This window comes from Perognathus longimembris, chromosome 10, assembly GCF_023159225.1.
Source record: "Perognathus longimembris pacificus isolate PPM17 chromosome 10, ASM2315922v1, whole genome shotgun sequence".
In the NCBI taxonomy this organism is placed as follows: Eukaryota; Metazoa; Chordata; class Mammalia; order Rodentia; family Heteromyidae; genus Perognathus; species Perognathus longimembris.
The window spans coordinates 12,283,286-12,295,141 of NC_063170.1; the positions used below are offsets into that span (position 1 = coordinate 12,283,286).

Consider the following 11,856-nt stretch of genomic DNA (forward strand, 5'->3'; position numbering starts at 1 on the left):
CCCCTGCTATGCAGGCCAATCCACGTGTCCCCTCCTTACCTCCCTCCTTCAGCTGGGACCCTGACCACAGCTCCCCCGTGGCTCTGTCCTGAATGCTGTTACTCTCTTCTACCTTGTGGATCTCAAACTTGCCTGCAAATTTGTTTAATTTGGCTCATGCCAAGACTTTTTCTTGGGGGAGAAGGGGAGCAGTGAGGGTAGAGATGTGGTAGAGCACGTACCTAACATGTCTAAAGCTGTAAATTACACACACACACACACACACACACACACAAAGAAAAAGCTCTTCAAATTGGCCAATTGGTGCCTGACAGCACTAGCCTGACACATGCCACAGCTGGTAGAGATTGGGACCCCCACACCAAACCCCGCACCTTCCCCAAGGAGCGTGACCCCCATAGGCTTTACTTCTGCACTTGCTAATGACCTTTGTTCCAGAGCCCAACCCTCCATCTGATCCCCTCCTGGACACATCTACCCCCTCTCAAACCAAGCTCCGTGTCTGTGTTGGCTAGCTTCTCCCAGGTTCCACCAACCCCATGCCAAGCAGAGCCAATGTGGCTGCTCCTCATGCCTCCCATCTGTCCCAGGCTCTTCCTTTCACTTTCCAATGCCCCTGGCTCTGCCCTGTCTCAAGCTCCACCACTTTGGCCTAGGCTTCATTCCTCTGTCAGTCCCACCATGGTTGTTTGATGCCTTCCAGCGGAGTGTCTTCTCCTTTCCTCCACCACTGCCTCAAGGGAAGCCCAACTTCCACCTCAGCCAAAACTCACGCTCTACTCTCTCCATCCCACTGCCAAGGGACCGCCACACTCTGCTGGCCTTGATTGTGCTGAGCACCAGCCTCACTGCTGTGCCAGGCTGCTGGCCACAGCAGACACTGCACTACAAAGCCTGGCCCCGCAGCCCTCGTAGCTCCTCTGATGGCCCAGAGCATGGCTGTCTTCCTGCTGTGGAGAACGGAAATCAATGCAGCTTCAGTGGGTCTGGTCCAGCTGGAAACGAACTGGGGACACAGGAAAGGAAGTGTGAGGGTGCTTTCCTCCACCCCCTCTGCCACGGGGCCTTCCTGGTTTACTCCATGATACTATAGATCTTTTGGGGAAATCTGAGTCCCTACAAAGGGCCAGTCCAACAGAGCGTCTTTTGTATTGACAGTCTGCCCACCAGGACTAAAAGGCACCACCTCTCAGCGTAATTGTTTGTTTTTGCAAGAGAAACACACAAGACTGTAGCTCCCTGCACGAGCCAGGGATCAATAAGCCCAGCAAATAATAAAGTGGGTCCTGGCAAGCTCACACGCTATTTGAGGGAGAGGCGGGGTGAGTGAGAACAGCTGTGGCCTTGATGCTGCGAGCCGGCTTTCCCTGGCCGGCTCTCCTCTGCAGCAGGGCTCAGTGGAACGCCTGTGTGCACATCTCTCTCTCTCTCTCTTTTTGTCAGTTGTGGGGCTTGAACTCGGAGCCTGGGTGTTGTCCCTGAGCCTCTTTGTGCTCAAGGTTAATGCTCTACCACTTGATTCTCAGTGTCACTTCTGGCTTTTGCATGGTTAATTGGAGAGAGTCTCATGGACTTTTCTGTCTGAGCTGGCTTCAAACTGTGATCCTCAGATCTCAGCCTCCTGAGTAGCTAGGTTTACAAGTCTGAGCCACCCACCAGCAGCCAACTGCACATTTCTTATCCCTGTCTGGGACTTAGCACAGGGCATGTAAGAAACACTAAGTGTTAAGAGAGGAAAAGGCTGACACATTAAAACCAACAAATGGTGGGCTATAAGAAAGCTCACAAAGACACTATTGGCTCAGATCTGATCTCGACCTGCCTTCCCCATCTGAGCCTGGTGGCCAGTGACCTAACTCTGAGCACCAATATCTCCGTCTGTTAAAAATGGCAGGTTTTTAGTGTGATTCTTGCCCTCTGTGTGAGGAAGTGCTAAGCCGGAGTGCTCACTTGTTGCCTGAGGAATGCAAGGACCACAGTGCCATCATGTGACCCTTTTGAGCAGTGCTTTTGTTTCTGCAGTGGGATGTGTAGATGGTACCTGGCTCCCGGAGCCACAGGGCAGAGGTGCTGTTGGGCTGCAGTTTGGGTCTGGAATATGGGCAGAAAGTGGATATTGCGAGTGTGGGCTTAAAAATAGCCCTACACTGAGTACCAGTGACTCATACCTATAATCCTAGCTACTCGGGAGGCTGAGATCTGGAAGTTCCATGGTTCAAAGCCAGCCTGGGGAAGGAAAGTCTGTGAGCATCTTCTCTCCAATAAACTACGAAAAATAAGCTCCAGAAGTGGAGCTGTGGCTCAAGTGGTAGAGTGCTAGCCTTGAGCAAAAGCTCAGGTACAGCACCCAGGGCCCAAGTTCAAACCCCAGGACCAGCGTGCGCGCACACACACACACACACACACACACACACACACGCACACACACACACACACATACACACACCCCTTGTCCTGCAAGTCCTGAGGAAAGGATTTGGCCATATGGACTAGAAGATGGGCGAGGATCTGTGAAAAGCCAGGGGTGTTTGCTAAGGGAGTCAGATGGGAGAGAAGACCCACCAGACTCGGGCAGCAAGAGGCAAGGTGTGCACTTAGCAGGGCTTTGGGGAGGATGGCCTGCAGCATGGTCACTGCCCCCTCAACCAATGGCCGGAACAGGCAGTTTGTCCTTTCCAGTCCACCCCTCCCCTACCCGTCACCCCCCATATATGGGGTCTCATCGTCCCAGAAAATCCATCTGAATAGAACTGTGCAGTCCAAGGAGGACAGTACACAGGGTAGATTAGGAGCTGAGAGGTGCCTCTGGGGACAGGTGTCCAAAATGGTCCCCGAGGGACGTGCAAGTAAAGATCACTGTCAGAGGGCCGGCAGAGTCGTCAGAGGTGTAGGAGGGCTTCCTCGCTCTGCGGCCATCCTCACTTTCCCACCATGGCACTGACAAGGGCCAAATCTGGCACAGTTGGTTACCACCTGCAGGGGGGCCACTTGGGGTTGTCTTTCTAAAGTTGAGGTGTCCATTTTTATTAAGCCAGCACTGGTGACAGCAGGGTCACCTGCAGGGTGAGTGGGGTGGACAGAACTTGGTGACTCCTTCACAAAGGTGAGCATGGAGGTGAGGAGAGCGGGCCAGGGAGAGCGGAGCTATGGAGGAAGCAGGGTTGGGTTCAGGATGAGGCCCAAGGGTCCAGAGCCATGGGAATGGGAGCCAGAGCGCTCAGCCAAGACCGAGGGACCTCTGGGGACCACAGCTTATAACATAGATGGAACAACTTAACCATGCAGCTACGAGGAGCAGATACCGGGGACAGCAGGAAGATGACAGAGTCTCAGGTTCCTGGCCCCAGGCTCAGGATGGAGGCCTAGGCTTTGAGGCTGAGTCTACACAGATAGGTGTCCAACCTCGGTTTCTGAGGAAAGGAGCATCAGGGTCCGATGAGGCTAGGGTATAGCCAAGGGAGGGAAGAAAAGCCACTAGTGAAGATGTCCCATAGGTGAACACTGTAGTCACTAGGGGATGGCAGGAACTGGGGAAAAAACTCAGCTGTGATTTCTGCATTTCCCTCTGAAAGCCTTACACAATACCACAGGCTGATGTGTTCTTTGTGTACTGGCCTCCTGAACCGGACGGAAGATTCCTAGAGGCAGGATGTGTCCCGTCCTTACCCAGGTCTCAGAGCCTAGCTAGAAATGCAGCACAGAGCAGCCCCTGCGAGGTTTTGACCCAAAAGGCCAGTGGACATCACCAGGGTCCTTTGGCACTCAGAGCAATGATGACCAACAGCTTGTCTCCCCAACCCCCAGGTGCAGGTGGGAAGCACACCTCAGGACCAAAGAATTGTTGGCTACATCGCCTGCACACACCTGCATGCCCCGCCAGGTAGGCCACTCGCCCAGGGTGCTTTGGGGGTGGGATCAGCCTCAGGAACCTGGCCAGGGAACTGGGCGAGCTTCACTGTCTGGTATCTGTTCACTCCGCAGAAGACAGTGCCATCCGGTGTGAGCAGCTGGACCTGCTTCAAGACTGGCTGGCTGATTTCCGAAAATCTACCTCCTCGTCCAGCACAGCCAACCCCGAGGAGCTGGTGGCATTTGATGTCATCTGCGGGGATCTGAACTTCGACAACTGCTCCTCTGGTGAGGCCGCCCTTGGGTCTGCGCTCTGGGCAGAAAGGAGGCTTCCAGGCAGTCAGAAAGCCTGCAGTTAGCAACTCACGGAACTTCCTGCTCTTCATGAGAGTGTGGGTGGGAAACTTAGCAAGACTGTGATGTCTCTGCCCCCCAGAAGCCACAGAAAAGAAGAGCCCACGCGCCACCTCAGAAGCTCAGCAGCATCTGCTGGAAACAAAGTGATCCCCTAAAACTAACTTGTACAGGCAGACCCGTGGCCTCCAAAACTGAGATGGAGGGAGAGTCGGCTAGCAATACTCATGACGTGTTTATTCAGCCCTTACTTTCACCAGGCATGAGGCCAACTGCTGTTTAAGTCTCTAACAACATGAGAAGTGGGCACTGTATCTCTCCCCAGTGTGGAGAGAAGCTGGGACACAGAGCCCAAGGTCACACAGCCAGGAAGCAGCTGAACTAGAACTTGAACCCTGGGAATCTGTGGGAACCTTGCCCTAAAGTAGCATGCTAAAAGTTAAAGTCCAGCATCAGTGAAAGTGTAAATGAATGGTTTAAATAACTGACCTTATAAGATGTCTTCTGTTGTTCTGGTAGTTCTGGAAGCTTCACTGACTCCAGCCACAGCTCCCACAGGAGGCCGGGGATGGGATGGGATGTGGAGTCCTTAAGTCTCTCTCATCAGGGTGCCCTCACCTAGTGGCAGCCAGTGACAGCTATTTTAACCTGTTCTTGGTCAGGGAGGTACATCCTCCCTGCTGACTGTTGTTAGCAGGGAAAACAGTGACCAAAGGTCCTGCAATACTGGAAATGACCTTCCACTGAAGTCACATGGGACATGAGGCTGTCACCTTAATATACCAGCTTCTGCCTCGGCCTGGAACCTAAGATCCCACTGTAGTCACACTCTTGATGCTGACACCTCACGGTGGGAACTCCTGGGCTCCTCCTAAGTCAGCACATACAGGAAGAAGCTGTGGGGAGAAGGATCCATCAGGCAGGCCACGCTCAGTGCCCTTCGCTCCTAAGACTGACAGATGCCTTTCTGGCTCACTGTGTTGACAAGACAAACAGGAACCCTGCACAGGTCTCCTCCCTGCTGAGCCTTGTGGGGTCCACTCCTCCCTCAAGGCAAGGCACCCAAATCTGTGGAGAGGGCACAAGTCTGGCCCAGGAAACATCAACCAATCCTCCACAATTGAGCATGGGACCTGGAAGGCCTTGAGGTCACTGTCCCTGAAGCCCAAAAGGGATAGGGACTGCTGCCCGTAGAGGGATATGTTGGGGGACACAGAGAAAGTGACACGAGTCCTCTGAGAAGTAACTAAAAGACAGGGAGCAAGCGCCATCTTGTAGGAGTAGCTGATAGGAAGCAGGCCTCTGAGAATCTAGATATCCAGACAGTGTTTCCTTCCTCTTCCTCCTGCACAGATGACAAGCTGGAGCAGCAGCATTCCCTGTTTACACGCTACAAGGACCCCTGCCGCCTGGGGCCTGGGGAGGAGAAGCCGTGGGCCATCGGTAAGCAGGGACGGGAGGACCTGGGCACTCCTTATGCTTTGGGACTAGGGCTTGAGGGCCCTACTGTCAAGGAAGGGCTCCAGTCAGCTTCCTGCGGGTCCTGGCATGCCGCGCCCAAGAAAGGCTACCTTCTCAAGGCTGGCTGGACCCTACCTGCGCTCATCACCGTCTCCCTTGCCCCAGGTACCTTGCTAGACACCAATGGCCTGTATGATGAGGATGTGTGCACCCCTGACAATCTGCAGAAGTGAGTGCTCCTGATTCCTGGGTCTGGAGGAGGCACCAAGGCCGGCCTCACTCGGGTGGTGAGGGATGGGGGCTGGATGGAACTAGCTCATTCATGCTAGGGCTTCTGTTTGGTGGGAACCTGCCTCTCATCTGCCTTTGACAACACTGGGTTCTCCAGGAGCCTTGGTGGCAGGTAGATGGACACTGTCCTGGCCTTACACATTAGAGCTCGTCTTGCTGAGAAATCTCAGCAAATGGAAAAAAGCCATTTCCTAAGCCAGCAGCCAGAGTCAGGACTTACGTTCACAGGCTCTCCCTATTCCAGTCATAGTCTAACTTGCAGGTACTGATAAAGGAACCAGATCCTCCTAGGGCCAAGCAAAGGCCAAGTCTTGTAGCAGAATCACTGGGTAAGGTGTCTGTTTGTAGAATCACTTAGGCAAATTAAAAAACCAAAACATGAGCAGAGAGCACACCGGCCAGCCATTCTCAAAGGAGAGACAGTTCTGCCCTAGTCAAACTTCATTCTCAATCCAATCAAGTTGTAAAGGACACAGTGAAGGCCGACAGCAGACTTGACATATAACCCACAGCCCAAGCCTGCAGACCCATGGCTGTGGCTCCTTGCAGCTGATTTAAGCCAATTAATTAGATTATAGAATAAATTTTATTTATTTATTCATTTATTTTTGCCAGTCCTGGGCCTTGGACTCAGGGCCTGAGCACAGTCCCTGGCTTTTTTTTGCTCAAGGCTAGCACTTTGCCACTTGAGCCATAGCGCCACTTCTGGCCATTTTCTATATATGTGGGTGCTGGGGAATAGAACCCAGGGCTCATATGAGGCAAGCACTCTTGCCACTAGGCCGTATTCCCAGCCCTAGAATAAATTTTAAACATCAGCCTATGCTGAGAAAATTATCTTTTCATGAGATGATGATTAAAAATGACTCTCCATAACTCTCAGATCATTGATGCTGGAATTAATTATCAAAGGCAAAAGATAGTAATGGATTATATCTCTCAGCCATAACAATGCTCTAAATGTCATTAGTGTATTTATCTTAAGACTGATTAAAAAAAAAAAAAACTTGTAGGAATCCATGTTTACCAGCCTGGCCTTTCAGTTTTGAGAATCTTGTCCAGGCATCTGAGGCCTGAGCAGGGCCTCCCAACACCAGCCCGTCACCTGAGCCTGGCCTTCACAATGCAGGGGAAGGGGCATCCCCAGAGAGATCCTAAGTCCTCTTCCTGAGGTGCTTGGGTCTTAGGAGAAGGGCAGGCAGAATGGAGACCGGCACTCTGCTCAGGGCAGTGATACCAGAACAAAAACCAGAAGACCCAAAACAAAGAGGCTGCCTGTGAGTCTGCCTTCCCAATCCACCAAGAAGGGCATTTAAGCACCCCCATTTCTTCTTTCTAAGAAATGGAGTAAGTCACTTCCCTGAAGCATCTTGGTGCCCACAGCAACCACATTTTTCATGCATGTGTGCTGGTACTGAGGCTTGAACTCAGGGCCTAGGTACTATCCCTTAGCTTTTTGGCTCAAGGCTGACACTCATCACCTGAGCCACAGCTTCACCTCTGACTTTTTGTTTTGGGGATTAACTGGAGATGAGAATCGTGGACTTTCTTGTCTGGGCTGGCTTTAAACTTGGACCCTCAGATCTCAGCCTCCAGAGTAGATAGGATTACAGGGATGAGCCACTGGCACCGTTCCATAGCAACCACCCATTTCAGATGAAGAAGTAGATATTTAAAGTTTTGTTGACAGGCTGGGTCACACTGCTGCCTAGAGACAGACCCACAGAAGGTCTGAGTCCTCCGGTGGCGCCTGGGTGTTCTCCTGGCTCCTTTAGCCTCTTGCCAAGCTTAACTGTTATGAGACAGGTTATAGGGGATACTGGGGATTTCAGGCTCATGACAAAAGACCAACTTTTCTCAAACACACCTCTACTGGCTCAAAAGCCCCTTCTGGAAAAAGGATACAGTTGCATCCTGAACCCAGCACAGCCAGGAGACTTCCATGACCAGTATCTAAACTCTGAAAGGAAAAGTGAGGGCTGCTCGCCTAAGGCAGATTTGAGACCCGGGACAAGACCTCAGAGGATCCCCTGATCAGCCAGGCACTGGAAGGCTTAGCTTCCCTCCAGCCCAGCCCTGTGTGGAGTCGGAGAAGGAAGAAGTTTAGACCTGCTTCCCCCTGTGTGGAGACTGTGGCTCCTCACACAGGAACTGTTGGTCCAGGGCTGGCTGGGGCTCACTTTGCTTCATGCCTGCATGACAGGGTCCTGGAGAGCGAGGAAGGCCGCAGGGAGTACCTGGCCTTCCCCACCAGCAAGAGCCCAGGGGCTGGACAGAAAGGGAGGAAGGACTTGCTGAAGGGCAATGGCCGGCGAATTGACTACATGCTGCATGCCGAGGAGGGCCTGTGCCCCGACTGGAAAGCTGTGAGTCTGGGGATGGGCCCTGACACCCTCAACAGCTCAGGGGTCCTCTTTGGAGCTCAACCCCCAGTCCTTGCTCCTTTAAGATGAGAGCTATCACTGTGCAGAATTGAGACTCTCTGGGACCTCATATTGCATTGCCACCCCCTGCACCCCAGACCCTCCTTTGGGAGAACACCCTTCAGGTCTAATCAGAACTCCCCCCACAGGAGGTGGAAGAATTCAGTTTTATCACCCAGCTGTCCGGCCTGACTGACCACCTCCCAGTGGCTATGCGGTTGATGGTGTCTGCCGGGGAGGAAGAGGTATAACGCGGCCAAGCCACCGGCATCCGGAGCAGGGGGTCCTCTGCCAACCCTTCAAACTACAGCCCATGCCTAGGCTGTGTACCTTCCACCCAGCAGCAGTGCTGGAAGGGGGAGGGGAAGGGGCCGGGAGGGAGCCTCAGTCAATCCCCAGGGAGTTCAGCGCCTCTGGGCCCTCTCTGAGGGCCCTCTCCCGGGACTCAGGCTGGCCTGGGAGCCCTTGGCTGCCTAACCAGTGCCATTCTTTCCAAACACAATTTTCTACAGATCTACACAGCACAACCTAGTTTGTAACCCGAGCGTTAGTATGAGGACCGGGTTTATGTACTCTTTGTATTTCTTCTCAAGCTTCGTCCAGGGTTCATTACTTTTGTCTGCTGCCAATGTTGTCTCGCATGCCTGCACCCTCGCATGCACGCTGCCCGCATGCCACGTGCCACACTGTAGCCACCCAGACCCCTTGCTCGGGCCTCACCCAAGGCCAAGCTCCAAACACAATCAGAACCAGCCAAAGAAGCACTTCCTGGGCACGGCCACCAGCTCTCCACCTCCAGCCGGGCCTGCAACTGGGGATGTGAGGACTGCCATTACCAGCCAGCCCAGGGCTCTTCCCAGGGTCTTGCATTCAAGGGCGATTACATTTTAAAAAGAAAACAGAAAAAGGTTAAAAAAAAATCACCCTTCACTTTAAAGGGTCTGCAAGTTATTAGGTAGAACTTTTGCTTTTTCCAAGCTAGGATGCCTTCCCCGGCCCACACACCATAGTCTAGCTGGCTCCAGCGACCCCCAGGAGCAATTCGGGAGACTGACCCCTGCTATGGAATCATAATGGGAAACCCTAAAGCATCATTTTTCTATAGAAGACTCAGCATAAAGGGGGAAGGCATCCTCACTTTGAAAATGACAGATTTGTAGCTTCTTATATTCAAGCCAACATGTCCTGTCTTTCTACCAAGCCCCCTATTCCCCTACGGACACCCTGGTTCAAGACCAATCTTTTCCTAGGGACTTTACCCATCCAAGTGTTGGCTGAGCTCAGGAACTGCCTGCCTACCCCCAGGTAGGGCTGTAGCTCTGGCCCTGAGGGCCTGCCCTCCTCAGCAGCTAACCCAGCCAATGCTAAGTTCTAGGAGGTGACCCTAGAGGAAGGAGCAGAAAGCCAAAGTGTGAAAAGTGAACTGTCACTCACCAATGTGCAGACTGCGGGTTCCTAGCCGACAGCTACTGCTTGTCTGAGGCAAGGGTGGTTCTAGATGGTATCTAGGCACATAGAAGTCACTCTGCCACTGTGTGACCAGGGTCAGTCCTAGGCTCAACATGGCAGACTGGCCTGCAGCCCTAGGTCCTCCATCTGCTCCAGGCCTGGGACAAAGGCACCCAGGCAGCACTGCCTCTGCCCACCTGCCTTGTGAGGCAAGCATGCTCCCCAGCCACAAGGGGAAGGTCTGTTTCAAGGTGCCAGGCTCCAACTTGAGACTGTATTTGACAACCCTACTGGTCTCAAAGTGACCTGACCTTGCATCCATCCTGCCTATCAATGCTGGAAGGAGCACTAGGACCCAGCTGTCCAGACCTTTTGGTGCTGGTGCACTGAAGCTGTGCCTTGTCACCCACTTAGCAGAAGGAGGGATTAAGAGGGTGCCTGCAACCAGTCAGATGCCAGGCCCTCTGCTGGGGTAAAACCCTGCAGAGCCTGCAGCTTGGCACTAGGATGTATGTCCCTAGTGACTCTGGTTTGTCTGAACCCTGCCATGTCGGTGTCCAGAGCCAGGAAGGGGCTGCTCATGGCAAAGCCCCTGCTGGGCTCTTCCTTGTTCCCCTCTTCCACAAGGGCCTGGCTTTCTAGGGCCCTGGCAATGCTTCATGGGGTAGAAAGTCCTTCACTTGTGAGAACAGCCAGGATTCTGTCTATACCCAGGGTTCAAGTGGGCAGGCCCAACCCCTAAACCTATGCTGCTGTACACACAGGGAGAGGAGCCAGGGTCAAGGCCAGGGGCCTTGAAGGGGAGAGCTCAGTGTATAGTCAGGGCCATGTGATCCATCCTCTCCCTCCCAGCTCCCAGGGCAGCCTTAGGCAAGTCATACTGCCCTGTGCCTCAGTCATTTGCTGTCATCACAAGGTGGCCTCTGCCAGTCAGGTCCTGGAACAGAGGAGCAATGTCCCACCTCCCAGCACCCCCACCTCTCAGCCCACCACACATTTCACAATGGTTTGCCTGTGAATTCCAGGGCAAATGGCCAGGCTTTTCAATTTTTTAAGGAAGAGGGGGAAAAAAGACATTGCCAGGATCTCAGATTTTATGGCATCTAAACCTGGGAGGGGGCAGTCACAGGGGTCACCCAGATCCCAAAACCAGGCTTCAGCCTGCCCTAGGCCCACAAGGGAAGCCGCGGGCAGGTGGGGTCAGCTTAGGAAGGAACTGTTCATATTCATTTGTCCAAAGCCACCTTGAGTTTTAAGTATGGATATTAATCTTGAGGCTTTTTAACTATTGTATTAACTTGCTGAGATTTAGAAATACTGTTTTAAAAAAAGAAAAAAACTTTTTTAATTTCTGTATTTTCTTCTGTATTGTATCTTCATGGGACATTAGGGGTTTTATATGGTAAGACACCTAAGGTTTTGGTAAAAAACCATCAAATATATATATCCAGACGACTCATCCCACCTGAAAATAATCTTCACACCTGATAAAAAATTTTGAAGAGAGGTGGATTTTTCCTTTATGGTGCTGAAAGGAAGGATGGAGAATGAGGAGAAAATAAAACTGTGAGGCTCAAGACTGACATTTTCTACTTATTTGAGCGACAAGATTGGGGGGGTGCTGAGTCTAGACCCAGGGACTGGACAGCTTGAAGAGGTAGTGTGTGACTGTGGGGGCAAAAAACAAAGGCTTCCCCAAAATACAAAAACCACAAGCCATCTAGCCTCCACTCCAGTGGTGCAACCTCAGGGTTTCACACTTACTAGCAGCATTTTACTGTCCCCACCCTTTTCTGCACTGCTTATTTTTGAGATAAGGCCTCACTTCCTGCCCAGGTACCTGGATGGACCTCAATCCTATTTTTTTCTGCTGATGCTGCTGGGATGATAGGTGTACCACCATATCCAGCTTCTCATACCTCACAACCTTTTCTGCCTTGGCTGGCCTGAAACTGCAAACATCCCAACTGCAGTTTCCCTCATAGCTCCAGCAACAGTGTATAGCCCTCAGCTCAGCTTGCTATTGGTT

General features: G+C 52.4%; 1 protein-coding gene across 1 annotated transcript in view; it reads left to right on the forward strand.

Annotated features, from left to right (window-relative positions):
• The window catches only part of Smpd3 (sphingomyelin phosphodiesterase 3), a 28,254-nt gene extending 16,624 nt beyond the window's left edge, over positions 1–11,630 (forward strand). Inside the window, exons 3-8 of the mRNA XM_048355256.1 lie at positions 3,805–3,880; positions 3,982–4,137; positions 5,557–5,646; positions 5,830–5,893; positions 8,159–8,321; positions 8,528–11,630. Coding sequence (XP_048211213.1) covers positions 3,805–3,880; positions 3,982–4,137; positions 5,557–5,646; positions 5,830–5,893; positions 8,159–8,321; positions 8,528–8,629 — 651 coding nt within the window. The 3' untranslated portion in view covers positions 8,630–11,630. The remainder of the gene's footprint in view (positions 1–3,804; positions 3,881–3,981; positions 4,138–5,556; positions 5,647–5,829; positions 5,894–8,158; positions 8,322–8,527) is intronic.
• Positions 11,631–11,856: the final 226 nt, after the last annotated feature.